At 36.2% G+C, this 23,110-nt stretch overlaps 1 protein-coding gene across 2 annotated transcripts; it reads right to left on the bottom strand.

The window, feature by feature from the left end:
- Positions 1–2,778: 2,778 nt before the first annotated feature.
- Positions 2,779–14,628, bottom strand: LOC134650717 (uncharacterized). Of its 2 annotated transcripts, XM_063505650.1 has the most exons (3): positions 14,466–14,628; positions 7,792–7,899; positions 2,779–3,038 (listed from the first exon to the last, which is right to left on the bottom strand). In XM_063505650.1, exons 1-3 carry the CDS (start codon positions 14,482–14,484, stop codon positions 2,893–2,895), a joined length of 273 nt encoding a protein of 90 aa, XP_063361720.1. In that variant the 5' UTR covers positions 14,485–14,628; the 3' UTR covers positions 2,779–2,892. The 2 variants fall into 2 exon arrangements, 1 of the variants encoding a protein (XP_063361720.1); XR_010097073.1 differs by lacking the exons at positions 7,792–7,899; positions 14,466–14,628 and adding an exon at positions 7,525–7,618 and having other exon boundaries at positions 2,901–3,038.
- Positions 14,629–23,110: the final 8,482 nt, after the last annotated feature.

Raw genomic sequence — 23,110 nt, 5'->3', positions numbered from 1 at the left:
TCTAAACATACTTAAAAATCCTAAAAGCTGCTTACCGCTCTTACAATGCAGGTACGCCGTGAGACACAAAAAATTTTTTTAAGAGGGTTATTTAAGAGGGTTATAAAAGAAAAATGTTTGATAAGTTTACTATTATATATAGTAGGATAACTGGGCTATTCACAGGTATTTTTTTTTCTAGACCAAATCCCCATACTTTTAATTCTGTAGAGGAGTTTCGTAAAAAAAAAGTGTAAAGATTTTTTATGAATTATGAATTTCTCGTATTTTTTGTATGGGTGAGTGAAAATGTAGTCACAGAAAATTTCTTATCCTCGAATTACACGAAAAAGACACCAAACTTGATATAGTTGCTATATGTATGCAGATATAAAATTTAGAGTGAGGCGCGCCGGAGGCATTTCCCCCCATTTTTGAGTTATTCACAATGAGCTCTTTCATTTGAATTGTAACAAGATATAGTTTGAAAAACTTTATTTTTTAAGTTTCCCATTTACACCCCAAAAGTGGCTCCCATGTTTAAAATTCATTTGTTTGCGTTACATGGCCGTCTTTGAGTCACAAACTTGCATATGTGTACCAATTTTCACCTTAATTGGTCCAGTAGTTTCGGAGAAAACAAAAAAAAACCCGTAGGGGTAGGGTCAAAGACTAAGTAATTAAGTACGACTCACGCTTGACTGCACATTTCTAATAGGTTTTCCTGTCATCTATAGGTAAAGAACTATTTTGTGTATTTTTTTCAAAATTTTAGACCCAGTAGTTTCGGAGATAAGAAGGGGGGAATGGTCATTTTTTGCCTATTTTCTTGAATAACCGCTAAACTATTTATTTTAAAATTATAAAAAATATATATTTGAGATTCTTACAATGAGCCCTTTCATTTGATATGTAACACGATATAGTTAGAAAAACTTTATTTTTTAATTTTCTCATTTACCCCCCAAAAATGGCCACCATATTTAAAATTCATTTATTTACGTTACACGTCCATCTTTGGGTCACAAACTTACATATGTGTACCAAATTTCAACTTAATTGGTCCAGTAGTTTCGGAGAAAATAGGCTGTGACAGACGGACGGACGGACAGACAGACAGACAGACAGACAGACGAGTGATCCTATTAGGGTTCCGTTTTTTCCTTTTGAGGTACGGAACCCTAAAAATAATAATAACCATCTACATCGTATTTTCAAATATTTATTTCTTTCTAGAAAATTAATACCTACACGAATAATACATTGGTCATTATATACCTTATTTCAAGTTACTTTTTATATTTTGCATTCGTTTCGCTTAGGTCTATAAATATGTATTTCAATAAGTAAGTACATATATTATAGTATGCTATAAAGGTAATCTTGAAGGTAAATTTGGCACAATATCAGTATGTACAAACAAATAGAGAGAAAGCGTAAGCTCACTGTGTAAGCTTACGTATTTATAGTATGTATTTAATTAAACAATAATTATACCTACATATTTAGAACTTAAATTCAGCATTAAGAGTAACATTGATTAAAATGTTTCCTATTGTAGTATAAAATATAACATTTCTGTTGGTATTAATTAAACTGGTTTGTTTAACAAGTTGGCTCCTCGACAACAACGAACAATACAGTGCTATAAACTTTCAAGACACTATAGAACAGACTTTAGATTAATAAACTGTTTCTTGAACTTATTGTTATAAATTCAACACTAAATGCGACTGTAGTAATAACGAAGAAAATAAGTAGTTACCGCACAGTATTGTTTCAAATATTCAATTTCAGTGTACAAATGTAGCGCCTAAGTAGGTAATTGTTTTCCATCTTATTTTCTCGGAAACGTTGGTATTTGTCATGCTACTTCAGTTAACCTCAGTAGGTACTTTTTGTGTGTTCAGACTGAAATAGCAAGACACGTTCGTACGTTTCCGTGCAAATACGATGGAAAATAATTATGCACTACATCCTTAAGTATTTCATGTGAGTGTGGTAACGAAATTAGAATGTGTAGGTACCTTATAAAACAATATTTTTTTCTTTTTTTTAGTTTCACATTTAGGTACCTTAAAAAACAATATTTTTTCTTTTTTATTAGTTTCACATTTAAAATCCAGGTAGTTTTTGCTCATAAAGAGCTCAGAGTTTGATTACCAGTTATGTATTCTTGTTGTTGACCTGGTTTGGGTGCCCATGCAAAACCTACTGAAATGCTGGCGAATACGTTGTGACTCTAATAACTTTTTATGGCTTTCGTTTACGCCGCCGATTACCCTTTTCAACAGCATAGTCGAGTACTAATCTCTATCACAGTACAATCCAATCTTTAAAATCCATCTCGTGATCACATCTAACATTTACTACTTTTAACGTTATATTTACATGCCTTTCCACATTAAACTGATCGAATAGCTTCGGGACGCCATTTGATATTTCTTTGACGACTCATGAAATTGCAAGTCTTTCGACATGACCTTCAGCAATGAAATTTGTCGGAACTATAATTCATGTTACTGTTCACAAGACAGTAGAATATGGTTGCAATTTCAGGAACTGTCATAAGAACGAGTCCAATTAGCCCCCTGTTTGATTAACGGTAACCGTTCGTTTAAGTCTACACGTAGGTACATAGACACACCATCAAAAATAAATTATCTACGACTCTGCGACGCGTAAAACTACGTTTACACATTATAATCACGCATTGATGTATACTTCGTCGTCCTTGATGGGGTAATCCTTAGGTGGTAGTTTAAAGCTGTCCCTAAGATAAGAGAAACGGTGGAAGTTGTAGTAGTACTCCTTTCCGTCGGGGGAGTACTGGGGGTAGAGGGTGTAGTGGGGGAAGTCGAAGTCGACGAGGGAGTCCGAGAGCGCGTGGCGCGTGAACTCCTGCTTGTATCGTCATGATTGCTCGCGGTGCGCGCGCCGCTTAGAGCACTTCTCGCAGAGAATGTAGCAGAGCGCGATGACTATGAGTATGGCTATCGCTATCGCCATGCCTATGCTGATCCAGATGATTCCCTCGTTGATGCCACTTGTTGATTTACCTGAACAAACATAATTAAAGTCACCATCATAGCTTTTAAAATATATTGACGAGGATGGGTTTGTGTCTCAAACTGTCAACACAGCGAATCCTCATTTACACTTACTTAGGCCCAGGTCAAGGTCGAGCACATATGTAAACGCACACGAGTCGATCGTGCTTTTAGTGTTCCGTTCCATACTTTGTCAATTTATAGACACCCATTTACCCATAGCATTAATTCTTAATATAGTATTATTTTCTTTATACACACGATACAATTACATAACTCTTTATTGCACACCTCAGATAACAACAGCTGATATAAATGAACTCGGTAAGTACTACTACGGTATTATATATTGTAATTTTTGCTCGTAAAAGTAGGTACCGCCGCCGTTGAATTTGTAAACGCGAGTTTTTTTTCCGATAGAAGTAGATGAATAAAGTGTACGTTAAATTATATCTCAAAAAATTAATTAAGTTGTACGTCGGCACAGAATGTAATAGTGACCTCGGTTTATGAATTTAAGCTACGGAAAGGCCTTGATAACGGATGTTGATAAAGGTAAAGGAAATTTAAATGATAATGGACCGTTTATGAATCTTTGAAGAACTTTGTTTATGGCAAAAGTTATTCACAAAAAAGTTCCCGGTGAAATCCGTGCGTATTTCTGAAGCTAATAGAGCTAAATGGGAACCGCATTCAATATTTAGAATCAATTCGAATATAAAGAAGGTTTGATGGCTCACCGGCGCGAGTAAAGTGCTTTTTCATTTGCTACTGTGTTTCAACACACTGTAATCACCAGGCGGTCTAGCATGAGTTGCGTTCTCGCGCGCGAGTCCATACTTGAAGTCGCGCCAGATGTATGGAGTCGCGCGCGAGAACGCAACTCATGCTAGACCGCCAGAAGGTAATGTAATATGTAATAAACCAAAACTGGGTTTTATAGTTCGTTTTTTTAGCATTAGAAAAAAGGTAAACAATCTTGATGTGCCTTTTAATTGAAAAACATGTTTTAAAAATAAGTCACGGCAAATATGTAACAATTATGAATCTAAGTAATACGATCATTTATATTCTTCTGCTTTCATAAGTATAAGTTACTGATTTTTAAAAAGCGTTTTACAATTAAAAGACATGTCATGATCGCTTACCTTCTTTCTAATGCTAAAAAAACGAACTATAGTATCAGGGTATTAAAATACAAATGTACTTACACCATGATACTTAATTATAATTAGAAAAGTTAACTCCCAACTTAAAATTGAATTAGGGACCCAAAATGAGAATTATCCTTTTTGGTGTAGATCCTACCCTGTTCATAAATTCATAAAAATTTTTTGTTAAAAACTTTTTGGAATCATATTGTAGGTATTAATTAACTCCAAACCCAAATCTGGGAAACTTTATTGCCTGTTCCAGAAAAATTTGGAGTAAAAATGGTCTCGTTTTAAACTCGTTAGCATCTGATGTTTTATGTTAGAAGTAAGTTTGTGTTTTTAAAAAACAAGCATGAATTTTTTTGATTACTTTTTAAGTGAGGTTGTAATTTTGGTGTTATTGTGGAAAGCAATAATTAATAAACCTTCATTATTAAGCCACTAATGGCCGATGTATATAGGAGTAGGTAGGTATACCTTATATAACTACCACCTATCATGCATATTACAAAATATTATCCTTATTTATAATGTGTATAGGAGAATTTAACCCAATATTATTAGCGCTAGTGGTTCGCCAAAATACGCTGCAAATGGTGTTAAAGGTATGAAAATCGGTACGATTGATCTTTAGGACCTTTGAATAAATTTGACCCGAAGCACCAACAAAAAAAAGCGGCCAAGTGCGAGTCGGACTCGCCCATGAAGGGTTCCGTATTTAGGCGATTTAAGACGTATAAAAAAAAACTACTTACTAGATCTCGTTCAAACCAATTTTCGGTGGAAGTTTACATGGTAATGTACATCATATATTTTTTTTAGTTTTATCATTCTCTTATTTTAGAAGTTACAGGGGGGGGGGGGGACACACATTTTACCACTTTGGAAGTGTCTCTCGCGGAAACTATTCAGTTTAGAAAAAAATGATATTAGAAACCTCAATATCATTTTTGAAGACCTATCCATAGATATCCCACACGTATGGGTTTGATGAAAAAAAAAATTTTGAGTTTCAGTTCGAAGTATGGGGAACCCCGAAAATTTATTGTTTTTTTTCTATTTTTGTGTGAAAATCTTAATGCGGTTTACAGAATACATCTACTTACCAAGTTTCAACAGTATAGTTCTTATAGTTTCGGAGAAAAGTGGCTGTGACATACGGACGGACAGACAGACGGACAGACGGACAGACAGACAGATAGACAGACAGACATGACGAATCTATAAGGGTTCCGTTTTTTGCCATTTGGCTACGGAACCCTAAAAAGGATAGGAGTTATGACGTCATCTTTTTTTTATATGGAATAAAAAAAATGTTTAGAAACCTATCGTGTGCTTATCGTGTGTAGTATTAAACGAAAGGATCTATCTGAACCGATTCTAAAAATCACATCATTAAATTTAAGTCATTTTTTTAAATTATATTTAAAAAATTCAAAATTGCTTTATTATATCTAAGAATACCTTTAAACGAGCAATTCTTGTTTATTTATTTATTTATATATATATATATTTCGGGGATCTCGGAAACGGCTCTAACGATTTCGATGAAATTTGCTATACGGGGGTTTTCGGGGGCGAAAAATCGATCTGGCTAGGTCTTATCTCTGGGTAAACGCGCATTTTCGAGTTTTTATATGTTTTCCGAGCGAAGCTCGGTCACCCAGATATTAGGATTAGATATGAGGATATTAATTTGAGGTATATTCTACAAAAAAATGTTGAACGGTATTGTATCTGGAGAAGCCCAAACTTGGTATGTTTTGAAACTTATTTTTATTAGGTGTTGCAGGCGTCCATATAGGCTACGGTGACTCTTTACCATCAGGCACACCGTATGCTTGTTTGCCACCGACGTGGTATTAAAAAAGAAAGGTCTTTTATGGATTGCTTTAGCGAAATTAATACTTCTTCGAATAGGACAATATGCGGTCCGATAATCCTTGAAAAAGCCATTCTAGCCATTTAAACAAAAAATAAATCCTTATAGCTAACAACGAAAAACCTCTTAGCCAAGACATCACTATATTTTATATTAGCTTTGAAATCCGACACTTGAAGCTTCAAGAGATTTTTCTTTATTACTCCGTTGTCACGGGTCTCTCCGATTGACACTCAATTAATGGCTCCTGTCTCGTAAAGTTTCTTATTACTTGCTCATTATTTTTTAAGGACTGCCTTGCGCCTACTTTACCTAAGCTACATACAGTACCTACATACGTACCTATACTAAACTAACATACCATTGTTATTATAATATAGAAATCGGCGAAGTATCATTACGTTTTACTAGCATTTTTAAATATCGTGGATATATACATATATATTTTATTTACGATAATTTTCCTTTACAATTTTCAAAACACCTACATGATATGAATAAAATAAACACAGCAGCGGCGTCGCTCCAAGACTGCTTCATTTAGTTTGTTATAATTAAATGACTGTTACCCTGCGTATCATTTGCATATTCCACTATCATGATTATACATTTGCTTCAGCACGCCTAAGTAAATGTTATAGTTATAGCCTAAGCCAGTGAGCCACACATAAGGGAGAGTAGAGTATGTCGGGTTTCCTTCGCTCATCTTCGGTTAATATTTGGGAATATAATAAGAAGGGGTTGCTTTATGAGATAACTACCTATATATGTACTTGATTTTTTTTAAAGTTATCCCTTCTCAAAACTGTAACGATTTTTTAGAGAAATAATCAATTACTTACTCATAATTGTCTCCAAAGTTCTATACTGCCTTGTATAATAATGTTAATTATACAAGGCAGTATAGAACACATAGGTACGTGATCAAAATTTTGTCCTAGCAGAAGATTCTAAATTAAAATAGTTTTCATTGGGTGAAACGGTAAATGAAGTGTGCGTTGGAACAAAACTCACGTCAGCTGCACGCTTTGCAGAACGCTCTTCCGTTGTCCCACATTATGCTGCCGGGGACAGAAGCCAAGAGTTTCTTTGTCATCGAAATCGCACAATGTAAGTCGTACTTGAGTAATCTGAGTAGGTATGTGCTGCGCTTCATGTTCTGAGAAAATGCAGTTAAAAAAGAATTTGAAATCACTTTGCACCTTTTTAAATTTATAGCGATTGCTACAAATCTAAAAAGGTGCATAAAGTGCCTAATATTATGGGGGGTTTCATGTTGTAAAACATGATTTTGATTTAGCCTGGTATTAACGTGTTCCTACTGCGTACTTGCTACTAGGTACTGCTTTTGTAGGAGTACCTAGCCACCGAACTTTTCAAACGCGCGCGCCGACACGCCGGTGCTGCTCGCAACCACCAACACCATCACTCCACACAACAGACAAGCTAGTGAGCGTACCGCTGCTCTTGTTGGAGTAGCCGCCGACCTTGCCGGCCACGCGCACCGACACGCCGACGCTGCTCGCTATCACCAACACCCACTATCCTGTCCGAATAGACTAGCCCACTTACCGCTGTTCTTATTGGAGTGACTATTCCCATCTGACTGACGGAGTGACCGGCGACTGCCAAACTACCCAGTCACGCGCGCCGACACGCCGGTGGCCCGGCGCTGCTCGCCATCACCAATACCACAACTCCTGTCCGAACAGACAAGCTCACTTACCACTGCTCTTGTTCGAGTAGCCGCCGACCTTGCCAGCCACGCGTGCGGACACGCCGGCGCTGCTCGCCACCACCAACACTACCACCCCTGTCCGCGCGCTCGCACCGCCTACGAATAGAATGTGGTGTTTTTTTTAATACTGATCATATATTAAATATCATGCTAATGCTGAGAAGATTTACGGGACTCAACGCTATTACCTTAATATATTATATTTAAAAATATTTTTTAACGTAAACAGGCAACACAAAATGTACGATCCGATTTCCAGTTAAAATATATTATTTTACATGAAAGCAATATTTAAGTCTGTGAAAGCAACAGGGCCCCTATTCGACATGTACAACTGTCAGATTTCGCGTCATTTTCAATTCAACTGTTGAAGTTCATTTGAAGTTCATCAAGTGCGGATAGTTCATTTGGTACAACCAATAATTTAACAAAAACAACTTTTTTTTTATTATTACTTTAAGGTTTATAATGGTCTGGTTTGGTTGCCACCTAACTGTGGATTGCTAATGTCTTTTGCTTTGCTTGCTTGCTTGCTTTGGATTGCTAAATATTGGAAACTTACAATAGCAAATTAAGTTAATAATAATTGTTATAAACAACAGTTTAATTGAGAAAATACTCTTTTAAAAATGTTTCCAGATTGCACGCATATACGATGCAATTTAAAATAACTCTACTACTTACATAATTTACATATTATAATACTATAGGTTTTTATATTTTTCAGTGATCTCGTAGCTACACCGTAACGCCTATAGTATAACACGATACAAAATAATAAATACGTACCTAATAAAATGACATCTCAAGCAATTTTCTTACACATCACGAGCTCAAAACCAAATCTTATTGTTATTGCAAACCTCTACATACGGTATTATGAATTAATGAGGTATATTTAGGTTTAATTCTAGTTTACCTAGTTTACCCTCTGGGTTGGAAGGTCAGATGGCAGTCGCTTTCGTAAAACTAGTGCCCACGCCAATTACTGGGATTAGTTGACAAGCGGACCCCAGGCTCCCATGAGCCGTGGCAAAATGCCGGGACAACGCGAGGAAGATGATTTAGGTTTAATTCTAAAGGGTAACCTTCCAAGTTTCATATAAATAACGAAGAGAATTTGTCTAGAACTACTAGGATTACCTATTTATTTTGAAGGAGTGGATCTAACTTGGTGGTCACAGTGGGTTGGTTAGGAATTGTTTTGGAGAATGATAAAGTCTTTATGCGCAAAATCAATTACGCTGTTCTCTACTTCCCTAATTACTGGAAGAAATTCCGAGTTGTCGCGAAACAATATGTAACTGCCAGAACATGCAAATACAAATTGTGGTTGATCGCAACTCGCGTAGACTATTACTTCAGAAGGCTTATTTACATTTAAACAACATGATGTTGTTTGATATTTAAGTCAGACTAGAGCCTCTCTCTCTCTGTGTAGCACTTATAAAAGGTGGAAGAGGAATGTAAAGACATGATTATTAAAAAAAAAATCTGAACGCGCTTCCAGCGACGAAGTTCCTCGCGGATGAAGTTAACTGAAATCGTTATATCCTCGTTTGGAACAGCTTAATGTCAGACGCCGCCGACGTTTGTATAAAATATCGTTTTTGTTTAGAAGCCTGCACGTTAAGCGACTCGGGAAACGTTAGCAAAATTGAACTTTCAGCCCATTTCAGCCATAAATAGAAGTAAATTCAAATGAAGCACTATAGATATTACAAGTACCTGTGAAACGTGATATATCTATACATACACACATTGTCAATGCGCACTAGTGGAAAAGTAATAAGAAATATTTTAATTTGTTATACTTAAATTAGTTCTGGATTAGTCACCTTCTCTATAATTCGGATGTGGACACAAACTCACCTATAAATAGATAAATCTAATTTGTAGCGAACCATTAATTGGTATATACAGGGCGTCCCACGGCGATGCCACATGGAGGGAAAGTACCTTAAATATCATAGATAGCATATTTTGCAGAAAGAAGACTTCATTTTATTTTTAAAACTTAGTAAAGTTGCATTCATACTTTTTTATTTTTTTTTGAAAAAAAAATGTATGGAAAAAAAATTATCGCGTCATTGGAGGAAAAGTACCTTAATTATTGTAAATGAACATCTTAATGAAAGAAGACATTATTTCGATTTTAAAAACAAGTTGAATTGCATTTTAAATAATTTCATGGTTAAACCGGGAATCGAACCCGCTACACGAGAAAAAAAAATACCTTGTAGCTTTGTCATACCGATCGAAAGGCTTCAATGTGAGAATTATTTTTTTGCCAAATAACATAGTGTTGGAAACAAAAGGAAGACCATTATTTTTTACCCCGTTAGATTTTTTTTTATGGGGTTATGTAAAAAATGTAGTTTACAATGTAACGGTTTGCTATAAAACCTCGTTTGCGCTCGGCGCTTTGTGCTGGCCGGTTGCAAAAAAAACATTATATTTTAAAATTTCCTTCAGGAATCTTGTGAATCTGTCACATGAAAAATATGGTGTAGATTCATTGATTGCTCACATATTTTCGCTAATAACCTTCGATATTTAATGTAGAATTAATACTAACCTTGATTTAAAATAGATCGCAAACTGCCGTTAGTTTTTATTATGCTGTGTACATTTCCCCGGATCGGGTAAGTGTTGTGAATCTCTAATCTAAGTTTCTTATGGGAATAATGTTACGTTGTATTCTTTTATACTGTTAACTAATCTGTTCTTTCCTGACTGCTTCATCCGTGAACACTAAAGAAATGCTAAAAGGTTAACTTTCCTGATATTTCTTTCCTTGCGGGCCGGATGACGCAGTCACCGTTGTGTGCATATTCTAATAAGACCAATATTGCTAGGGATCAAGTCTGGGGTTCACTCTGAAAACCCACTAGCCTGCACTACCCCGGGTTGCGCTATGCGCATGCTCCACAATCTGGAAGGTTTCCATTCCGAGCTGAGGATCCATCTTAGAATACTCTGGACCTGCGACTGCGATGCCTGCTTTGTTCAGCGGAGCCATCTACAACTGCCCGCCTGCGAAGTAGAGTCCCAGGAAAGTGCCTCCTATTAAAGACTTGTTTCATTATTCCATTCTTGCCGGCTCAGTTATAAGGACTCACGGCCCTAGCTAACTTATTGTAATTTTAAATACCTAATATTAATTAACTTTTCTAAATTAAACTTTCATTTCCTTCCTACCTCTTTCCAACTTTCATTTCCTTCCTACCTCTTTCTAACCCTAACTGCGACGCTAAACGTCACATTGGCGCCCATACTAGGTTTAACTGAGCTGTGCACTACCGAAACAGGTCTTTAGCATTTTTTTTAGTTTTCACTGATGTAGGTAGCTTCATTTGTCATTCTAATTTTTAAGTCATTTATGTACTGTCATTGTCATATTTAGTTTAAGTTTGTTTAGAGCAGTTCCTTGGTACGTGGTTCTATATTTTTGTTAATTATTGTCAAGGTTACCACTTCTAGCCTTTATCTTTCTACTGTAGCTTCTACTATTCTAATAAGTTTTAAAACCACATACTAAGAAACTAAAACTGTTTCTCAACCTACTGTGTAATCGCAACACCTACCCTATTCGTGTGACTTAATCATGGCTCACCCTATTAAATTTTTGTCTCTGCAAAAAGCTGAGCTTGAATACGAGGTCGTTCTCAGAGGTGGATCAGCTGGCTTAGTACAAGATCTCCGAAGCCAGATTGTAAAATTAAACATACCACCTGAGGTTATTTTAGAATCTCACTTAGACCCTGCGATTGATCTAAATGGTGTCAAGCAGGATAGTCTTTCTAAGTCAGAGACTATGCTGTCATCCTTAAAGTGTTAAAATTCATTTCTTCCCTTGTTGCTATCTCTACGTCTATCTACGTCTATAGTCTAATTCTGTAAAACTACCCTCATGAAACTCGTACTTATACTTACTAACTAAACCGCTATCATATTCTTTGAATTTTCTAATTACTTAATAGGTACAAATTAATTTTTTATTAACCCCTACCGGTTAATGAACTTCTACAAAGTTCAAAAAATTAATTTGCCATTATCCCCTACTGGTTAATGAGCTCTTTGCCTATTATATTTAGGTTATAAAACTTCTACAAAGTTTTATAAAAAAGAATGGTATGCGGGAACAACTTGAATACTGAGGTTTAGAGTTAGACTAATCAACATCTATTAATAGTTATATGAGAGTATTTTATTCTAGCTTAAGTAAAATACTCAGTCTGTATGGACGCAAAAACACTGTTCTATAGTGTTTATTGCTTGTTTGTCTGCGTGTTGTAAGTATGAAGAGGTATTTTGTGTGTGAAGCCTGATTGATAACTTGTATTTCTATTAAGTAAAATAGACTTAGCAGCGGATTTTCTTAGCAAAAATCCTAACCTAAAAAGGGGGGTATGTAACGGTTTGCTATAAAACCTCGTTTGCGCTCGGCGCTTTGTGCTGGCCGGTTGCAAAAAAAACATTATATTTTAAAATTTCCTTCAGGAATCTTGTGAATCTGTCACATGAAAAATATGGTGTAGATTCATTGATTGCTCACATATTTTCGCTAATAACCTTCGATATTTAATGTAGAATTAATACTAACCTTGATTTAAAATAGATCGCAAACTGCCGTTAGTTTTTATTATGCTGTGTACATTTCCCCGGATCGGGTAAGTGTTGTGAATCTCTAATCTAAGTTTCTTATGGGAATAATGTTACGTTGTATTCTTTTATACTGTTAACTAATCTGTTCTTTCCTGACTGCTTCATCCGTGAACACTAAAGAAATGCTAAAAGGTTAACTTTCCTGATATTTCTTTCCTTGCGGGCCGGATGACGCAGTCACCGTTGTGTGCATATTCTAATAAGACCAATATTGCTAGGGATCAAGTCTGGGGTTCACTCTGAAAACCCACTAGCCTGCACTACCCCGGGTTGCGCTATGCGCATGCTCCACAATCTGGAAGGTTTCCATTCCGAGCTGAGGATCCATCTTAGAATACTCTGGACCTGCGACTGCGATGCCTGCTTTGTTCAGCGGAGCCATCTACAACTGCCCGCCTGCGAAGTAGAGTCCCAGGAAAGTGCCTCCTATTAAAGACTTGTTTCATTATTCCATTCTTGCCGGCTCAGTTATAAGGACTCACGGCCCTAGCTAACTTATTGTAATTTTAAATACCTAATATTAATTAACTTTTCTAAATTAAACTTTCATTTCCTTCCTACCTCTTTCCAACTTTCATTTCCTTCCTACCTCTTTCTAACCCTAAATGCGACGCTAAACGTCACAACAAGAACCAGTATGAAAATGTCCACGAGCTACAAGCAGAACTTAGGCGTATTATTTTAAATATCCACCACACCATAATTAAAAAATCGACAGGGAGTGAAATAATGAAAAGAGTGAGACTTTGTATTGAACAGGATGGAAAACATTTTGAGCATTTGATAAATTGATTTAATTTTGTATTAAAAATATTAAAATGCATGGCCTTTATTTTTATTTCGTTATTTAGCAAAAAAGTAATTCTCACATTGAAGCCTTTCGATCGCTATGACAAAGCTACAGGGTATTTTTTTTTTCTCGTGTAGTGGGTTCGATTCCCGGTTTAAACATGAAATTATTTAAAATGCAATTCAACTTATTTTTTTAAATTGAAATAATGTCTTCTTTCAGTAAGATGTTCATTTACAACAATTAAGGTACTTTTCCTGCAATGACGCGATATTTTTTTTCCATAAAATTTATAAAAAAAAGTATGAATGCAACTTTACTAAGTTTTAAAAATAAAATGAAGTCTTCTTTCAGCAAAATATGCTATCTATGATATTTAAGGTACTTTCCCTCCATGTGGCATCGCCGTGGGACGCCCTGTATAAGGAAAGCAAATAACCGTTTTACCTTCAACAAATGCAAACTTCATCCAAACAAGGGGAGTTACAAAATCCGACCATGAAGCTGGAAAATTGAGCAACAAACAAAACTTCAAGAAGAGTTGTTGAGGAAAGAAAGTTTAGAGAACTGTTTAGACGGAATATCAAACTTGTACAGTTTTGTTTGTTACATTTGTGCAATTTTGAGAGCGATGTTAGCCTAACGTGTGACTTTAAACAACTTGAAGAAGAAAACTGAAATATGTGTGTGAAGTTCGTAATCCGAATTTGTCTATTATGAGGATTCTAGCCATGTGTAAGTTTGAATTGGCCTCCTGGGCTATAGACGCTAATTACTTCGTTCGATTTGCCTCTGAAGGCGTACCGCGAACCACGTTCGACGTATTGCCTCTCTGTCGCACTTGTAAACGTGTACACGTACGAAGTAAGTGTGACAGGGAGGCATCACATCGAACGTGGTTCGCGGTAGGCCCTCTGTACCGCTCCAGTACAATAGAGCGATATAACTGATATAAGACGCACATAGACGAACGAATGACTGATGAAGTTGGCGGTAGGTCAACTCCTTTATACAATAAAAAACCCGGTGTCAACCAGTGGGACAGTGGGTTGGCTAAGCTATCCAAGTACTTTGTTCATAATATTCATCTTGTGTCCACTCACCTGGTTAACATAGAGGTATTTTATGTAATCTAGGGGTGAATACTGCAATATTTAAAATAAGTCAAATCAACAAAGTCACTTTTTACAAATACCTTACTTACTTATAATGATTCTCATCATGGATATGTTGTCTTTTCGTTTTCTTAAATTCACCAATCAAGCAGTTCTTCAGGCACTGCAAAATGTTCTCTTCTTATGAAGATTCATTTTATGGATCGCCATTTCTGTAAAAAAAAAACCATTTATCAAATTCATAATTTACAAATAATGATTACAATCTGCCAGAAAAATGTAACGTTATATTTATATTATACAATTGTGTGCGCGAATTAATCTTTCCTAAGGAATGAAATTGAAAACCAGAAAAATATACATTTCCGGAAGGGTGCATTTTTCAGCAGCCCTGTTATTGCAAGGGTTATCGAAAACATTGCCAAAGAAGAACCAGTTAGTCTGGAGGTCCTTGACATGCGTATATAAAAGGACAATATTTATAGATTTCTCGATAAAATTACCTTTTTGATATTTCCTGCAGTAATGCAGTAGACATGTAGCGCGACAATACTGCCGAATGCATTACTGCCGCAGTTGGCAGCTAGTATTGTCATGTTGCAATATTCCAGCAGTAATGCTGGTGCAATCTGAATTCGATCGTCACCTATATATGGTTGAGTCACTATATCGAGTCAAATTGGGACCTTAGGCGATAGTGCGGGAAGCGACAACAATAACAGCCTTGTCCGCGATATACTCAAGCTACGGTACCGCGGCTCCGCCATAACATAAATTACCCAGTAACGGCCAAATCTCGTATTTTGCCGGTAGAAAGAGCACGTGTCCTCGGCTCGCGCTTTACCAGCTTTTTTGCTCAACTTGGAACGTGTTAGGAATGTTAATAATATGTCTTCTATAAACCTAACCTAACTCATGGGCCTTAGAAGGTTTTGGCAGAAATAGGATTTATTTTAGACAAAATATGAGCACAAAAGTATTGTCTATGACTAGTGGGATAAATTACGACCTGAAAAGTTACGGCGTAGCACTTAATGACGATATTATGCTTTTGTTTGATTGATTTTATCCACAAGCCTTAATACATAGCTCACAGCTTACATATTTCTTTAACTGTATTAGGTAGGTAAATTATAATATAATATTATTTAAATTTATCCAATGTTACCATGGTCTATTAACTAAATTTAAGTATGAGAACGTTTTTAGGGTTCCGTACCCAAAGGGTAAAAACGGGACCCTATGTATCTCATGAACGTGACTAGACATTTGAAATTATGATGATGTATTTCTGTTGCCGCTATAACAACAAATACTAAAAATTCAATTTGTACGGAACCCTCGGTGGGCGAGTCCGACTCGCACTTGTCCGGTTTTTAAAAGTTGTCAAGGGCCACTTGCACCATTCACTAACGCGGAAGTTAACCGGTTAAACCTGAAGCTACCATGGTTGCCAGTACAATTTGACACTGGGTTAACGGTTTAACCGCTTAACCCCGGGTTAGTGGGATGGTGGATGATGCAAGTGGCGCTATGAGAATTCGATTCCAGACGAAAGACGTGTAGGTACTAAACAAATTTATAAAAGCACTCATGTGAATAGGTACCTAATCACCTAATGTAACGAGCGAGCCACAATTCGAATAGGTATATAATGTTTAAACACGCTTTGTTCATTGTGTTGCGAGTTTGCAACTGTCTCGTACAAAATATTTGCTCGTTGAAAGCGTGATTTTTTTTGCTTTATTTACGAGTTTCGCTCGTATCTACCCTTTTCATTATGCGTTCGTTTTGTTAGAAAAAGAATTATGGTGTTGTTTTTATCTACCCGTAGTTTACACGACTATTACAAACAACTGATTATAGTCAGCTGTTTGTAGTCGTGTAAAGTAAACCGAACGAACAAGAATCCGATCCAGTCAATCGGAAACAGTGGCGTTTTTCACTTGAAGCTGAATGTAGCGAATAATCAAACAAATGGAAAGCGTTTACTAAAAGGAAGTACAGACAAACAGACGCCATTGTTGATCTCTAAGCTATAAAAACGGAATCAGGTAGAGATTGGTTTTATATCAGTGTTTCAGACACGCTTGTTTCCACAGATTTCTTGTTTCCAACAAGGTTTTGATTAGGTATGTTAAGGTTGTCATGATTTATTTATGTTTACATTAAAAATAGCAGTTGAATAATAATTTTAATGTGGCAATATTATTGCGTTACCCCGATTAATACAGGGGTAGTTGTACCATTATACATATACATATTAACATTATACATATTATAGTAACATTATACTACTGGCAACATGGTAGGTAGTGGCATAGAGAAAAAAATACATAGAGTGCTCACTCCATACATCAGTTTTAGTACCAAAAAGACTATTAGCATCTAGCATCGAGTAGCGGAACTATCAGTACTGCTACTTGACAATAGATGTAGCACCGACAGGAAAGTCTTATCTCAACAGCATAAGCCTTTCCGGTCGGTGCTACATCTATTGTCAAGTAGCAGTACTGATAGTTCCGCTACTCGATGCTAGATGTCGACACTGAAATTAATAGTCTGAACTGATGTATGGAGTGAGCACTCTTGTCTTATTATATTTCTCTATGGTAGTGGGGACACGAGGCCAGTTGGACAGGGTCGTGCAGTTCGTTCACTTGGGTCGAGGCAGTCAAAGAGACATGTATCGTGAAGGATTGGTCAGATCAAAGTACCTGCAAGTATCTCCATTGTTGTATTATTAATAGTAGAGTAACCATACTAGACGAACCATCACAAGGTAAGGTAGCGCGGCTACATTTATTAGCTCATAAAGAGGTTCGGGACTCTTGTACATTGACGTCAAACTACGTAATACATCTAACCGATAAGCTGTGGCCGGTTTTTGTCATTGGTATTCAGTCAGTGAGCTCAAGGAAGATAAATAAGGACACTAATTGCCTTTTCCTCAGACTTTTTCAGCTTACTTATTAGTTATTCCAAACATCTCAAGAAATAAGTATCTTCCACTCTAGGTTATTCCGCAATTATTGCCAAATAATATTTTTTCAAAATATTTTATTAAGTAGCTTGAGTAAAACTTTGTAAGTACGTGTTTTTTTTGTAAGTAACTTGAGTAAAACTTAAAAAAGTCAAAAGTATGTATAAGTATGAGATTGCTGGCACCATAGATAACTATATTAGATAGCTATAATGATTATGTGTAAATATATTGTTTTACAAGAAATAGTTAATCCGCCCTTATAATGTTAATTCTTGTGAACGAAACATTTATTTGGTACTTTTACAAACTACCACAATGTGACTGATTGGTATAACGTACCTACACTACACGAGCGCCATACCAACACAATCAACACATTGTGATTACATGTCGTTCTTTTTATTTTTCTTTCATCAAAATAACTGGTTCACATCTACCTAATTCAAATATTTATTTTGAAACACAAACCACAGAAAAGAAACCCATTAACTAGTGCCGTACCTACACGTAATTAAAACCGCGTTCGCTCAAAGAGTTGTCACGTAGCCCATGCTTTCACCGCATTCCAAGTTAATGGAGGCCATTCCCTTTTTATGGCCTCTACTAGTGTTACTACCTGCTGAGCTACGGATCCTTAACTTTTAAGGTTACAGGATATACGTACTTAAGATAGCTATTGTATTTATTTTATTTTCCTCCCAAATGGTAACACAAAGAAAATAGGTAGCGCACAAATGTAGCTAACTACTTAATTCCTAGAACGAAACTTTTATAAATATTATCTGTAGGTATGTCTTGCAGAGGTGGATTAACTTAGTAGCAGAAGTAGCAATAGTACCTATTTACCTAGCATATACCTATTCCGACCCCGTGCCGAGCCGCGCACTAACCATTTGCCTGAGCGTATTTTTTTATTGTGTCACTATAAGAACCCCATTATATATATATATATATAGAAAAATCAAATACTGCTGTAAAATTTATAGGCCCGACGGGACCGACCAAGAGGACACCGCGTGACTGCGACCGAGTGGCAGAGTAAAAACAACACTGTATATTATGTGATTGTGAACCCACAACGTTACAAGATTTATTTTACGTTTTTTTTCGTATTTTACGGTGAGGCAACACCTTCTTACGCCCCTAGAAGCAGTTTTACGATGCTGTAAATCAATGTAAATATATAAAGTACGAATATCTGGGAGACCGAGCTTTGCTCGGAAAACATATAAAAACTCAAGAACGCGCGTTTTCCTAGAGATAAGACCTAGCTAGATCGATTTATCGACCTCGAAACCCCCCATATACCTGGTAAATTTCATCGAAATCGTCAGAGCCGTTTCCGAGAAAGCTGAAATATCCTATATATGTATAAATAAATAAATAAACAAAAATTGCTCGTTTAAAGGTATTAGATAGATAGATAGATACGATAACTTAGGTATTGTTGCTAAGTATACATAGTAAATTATATAGATATTAATGTGTACCTACTACATTTAAATAAATATTGTTTCCAATGTCTTGAACATTGGCAGCTACCAAAATAAAAATTAGAATTATATAATTTAAAAAAATCGTTTATTTCAGACGTAAGTCCATCGGGGGTTAGTATCATTATTAATAAACTTAAAAAAATGTGCAGTTAATTTAACACGCAATACCTACACATTAGTGCTCAAATTACAGAAATAGCATCGAAAATTATTGCAATATTTCGCGTGCTTGATTTTATTTGAACGTAGTCCACGGCTACGTGACAGTTTTAACAAAACAACATTGCCCCAGCTCCGGTCTTCCTACGAAAAACGGTAACATTTTTTATTGAATTTCATTCATTGGCACGCGCTTTATTATTTAATTTTGTCTGACATAAAAAAAGTTAATTTCTCCAGCTTTATCTAATAGGAACTCGCACGAGATATGAGCAAGCGAATATTAAACACTAAATGCAGAGTGCAATCACAGCTACTACGCTGAAAACTTTACTTTTTAATTCACATTTTCGCAAACGAATTTTTCATTTAATTAAGTTCAATCTCATTCAATTCATATTTCAAGTCCATCCGTGCTAGACAACTTTGAATATTCTTTGTGTTTTTGCCTTTGTGGATTTATTGATTGGAATCAATTTCATCTTTGCACAATACCTCGCAGCTGGGGGTGGACACAAACATGCTCACGGGGAGGTATATCACTAGAGTGTGGGGAACTGAAGTTCAGGGAACTTTAGATGTAAATAAGATATTAGCCAGAATAGGAAAGGCATGTTGGCGGTGTTCTACTTTTTCCTTTCAGAATCAGAATGATGTCCTTTGAGAAACTTCAACCTTTGCCATCCAAAGAGAACATAATTTATGTTCCTTTCTACGAAATTTTTATTTAAGTTGGACATTTTCGGTGAATTGAAATTGCTGATAATACAAACTTTTATTTAGTATAAAGGTTGAGGGTGAAAGGTTGTATTGTATTGTAATATTAAAGTTATAATTGTTATGAAAAAGATCCATGGGCATAAATAATTAATTACCTTCCTAAGGCCTTCGATCGCTAGCAGTAGATATTTCAATGAATATCTCAACATGTGCGTCGTAACGTAATGTATCGTTATGGCCTGAGGTTCCGCACAGTATCTACCTACTTGTACTATTGCCTATTAGATTTATTACAAATTTATTATAGGTATGCTACGGGAATGTAGATTTGCAATTTGCATTTAGATTTAGTGGAAATATAGTGGTTTAATTCAGACGTTCTTACGTAATACCTTCCATAACATTTTATCGCTGGTAGGAGGTTTCGTATCTCCACATAACATTTTATCACTAAGTTACTTTGTATCAAAAACTTAACCCTCACGGTGGGCTGAAATTTAGCATTTTAAACATGTTTTATGATATATATACGAATGAGATAAATACACGGGCAGTGAAAATTAAATTAAATTGCCAGATATTTGTAAGTTCGAATCGGTCTCTTGCTATCGAGAACTAGGTACATAGTTTCGCCGTTTAGGGAGGGGCGCGGCGGTTGAATTTACATACGCAGGTAGGTATACCCTATACCTATTAATGATCGAAAATTGAGATGAGAGTTTCTGAATTGAAAAAAGTAAAATCGACTTCAAACAGGATAAAATAAAATGTAATCCCTTTTATATGCGTTAGCACATGATATGTTTGAATTTGGTGTCAAGATATGTTTTTAAAAGGATTAAAATCACTACGTACCTAAAATGAAATCGTTGCACTGAGAATGATTGAGTGTCAATCAATAAGTGGAAAGTAAATTAGTAGTAGCCTTTCATAGATTACATATTATGCTTACTCTTGCACCCGGGAGGCCAATAAAAAGTTTAAGTGGGTGATATAAGCCAAAGCTGACGACGCCGGCCACTGGTAGGTAGGTACTTGGGTAGGCACCCCATCTAAGGCGGAGTTGGCACTCGTTGGTGGTTTTAGACGGTAGTCATCCAGTAGTTAGTCCGTCATCCCCACTGGTTCCCCCGGACCAGATGGCATGCGTAACCGCATTTCCCCAACGTAAAAAAAAGGTAGGTACATACTTACCTACGTTTATTTACGGTCGCGTTTTAGTATGAGTATGCCATCTATGTATTCAGCCAGCCAGGTTTCGAAAAATATTGTTATCTCATCTATCTTTTGCGCCAGTTCGTCGTATCATCTCATGAAGCAATTAAAATTCTTTTAATTTTGTTCAGGCAAAGACTGATGAGTAGGTATTCGATATCTGTGGTGTAAGTTGATTAGAGATTGTAAACGATAAAAAGCGGCCAAGTGCGAGTCGGACTCGCCCATGAAGGGTTCCGTATTTAGGCGATTTATGACGTATAAAAAAAAACTACTTACTAGATCTCGTTCAAACCAATTTTCGGTGGAAGTTTACATGGTAATGTACATCATATATTTTTTTTAGTTTTATCATTCTCTTATTTTAGAAGTTACAGGGGGGGGGACACACATTTTACCACTTTGGAAGTGTCTCTCGCGCAAACTATTCAGTTTAGAAAAAAATGATATTAGAAACCTCAATATCATTTTTGAAGACCTATCCATAGATACCCCACACGTATGGGTTTGATGAAAAAAAAATTTTTGAGTTTCAGTTCGAAGTATGGGGAACCCCAAAAATTTATTGTTTTTTTTCTATTTTTGTGTGAAAATCTTAATGCGGTTCACAGAATACATCTACTTACCAAGTTTCAACAGTATAGTTCTTATAGTTTCGGAGAAAAGTGGCTGTGACATACGGACGGACAGACGGACAGACGGACAGACAGACAGACATGACGAATCTATAAGGGTTCCGTTTTTTGCCATTTGGCTACGGAACCCTAAAAAAAGCAACAACGGTTGCACTCCGGGAGTGCCGATAGAAGTGAAAACTAACCTTACTATGTTACCGACGCCCGGTAACACGATACATACGTTTAGCGGAGGTATTCTATTTATTTATTATATATTATTATCATTCTCAAACAAGATCACACTTTTTCATTGACATGTTTATTTACATATTGCCATGACTACGTCAAATTATTTGAACATAGGTAAAGAGTCTTGAAAAGGAGTCCGCAACATAAATGTCAAATAACATTAAGTTGTTCTTTATTGATTTAAATGTCATTTAAATTATGAGTGGCCACCTTACGGGGCTTACGGTCACGTGATCGCCTTACGGTCACGTGATCGCCTTACGCTGTCTCGAGTTTATCATTTTTTCCCCACCTCAAAAAGTGCCCAGCGCCGCTAAAGAAGTTTTCACTTCAATAAATATCTGATTAGGTCGGTAGGTAGATCATGTAAATCATGTTCCAATAAACCGAGATAGCTGGGAGCTTTGATTACCGTGGTTGCCCGTGGGCTCAACAACAGGTTTTTTGCAGTAGGTATAAAAGTACCTAAAAATAGTTCGTTTTGCTTTGATCAAGGGCTTAGCTCCCTCGCCGTACGCATCACGCCTCATTGGATTTTAATGCGAACCTATAGGATGGCAACATGTACTTCGACGCAATTCAGTGGTCGGCAACCTTTTAGCAGCCAAGGGCCACATAGTAGTTAACGAAGTTGATGCGGGCCGCACTTTGCTAATATTTATGACTTTATCAGACATTGTCGTTTGTCAATATTACATATAAAATAGCCAGGGAGGCTCGCGGGCCGCAAGTGACAGGTTCACGGGCCGCGAGCGGCCCGCGGGCTGCGGGTTGCCGACCGCTGCTCTATTGCAAAACTTTTTCTACATAATATTCGTCTATCTATATTTAATGCACCAACCCAATATTACAAGAAGTATTTGTATGCTTTGTTTCGCAAAAATGGGATAAGGCTTTCCGAAACATTTGGCATGCATTGTATTTTTTAATAATGATTATGATACTTTTTATTCCAGAAATCATCTCTCAAGACGGTGGAATATAGGGTTAAGTTTGTACTTTAGTGTTTTAGGGTAATTGTAAGTAATTACTAATTAGTTCTATCGCGATCTTGACTATGGGTTATCATTATCTAATGTTAAACTATAGTGCCGAAAGAAGCATAATTATTAATGAGTTGATAAATTCGTCGTAAGTACCTATTTTCGTGTACAGCATTTGAAAAAACTAGTATGACCTGTTAATTACATACTTTTTTAGTATAAACCTAGAAATTAAACTATTTGCAACGTACAAACAAAAATTTCAGTTATATTTTAAAAATCAATTTATGTTTAATATCGTACTTATAG

The sequence above is a fragment of the Cydia amplana genome, chromosome 9 (assembly GCF_948474715.1).
Source record: "Cydia amplana chromosome 9, ilCydAmpl1.1, whole genome shotgun sequence".
Classification (NCBI taxonomy): domain Eukaryota; kingdom Metazoa; phylum Arthropoda; class Insecta; order Lepidoptera; family Tortricidae; genus Cydia; species Cydia amplana.
Note: the sequence above shows the minus strand (reverse complement) of the source record. Positions and strands in the feature narration are given on the sequence as shown.

What these genes read in the sequence shown, in the direction of transcription:
- LOC134650717 (XM_063505650.1), bottom strand. An exon ending in CTACTCGAACAAGAGCAGTG is followed by an intron (nt 3,039 to 7,791) that starts GTAAGTGAGCTT and finishes ATGTTTGTTCAG; the next exon opens with GTAAATCAACAAGTGGCATC.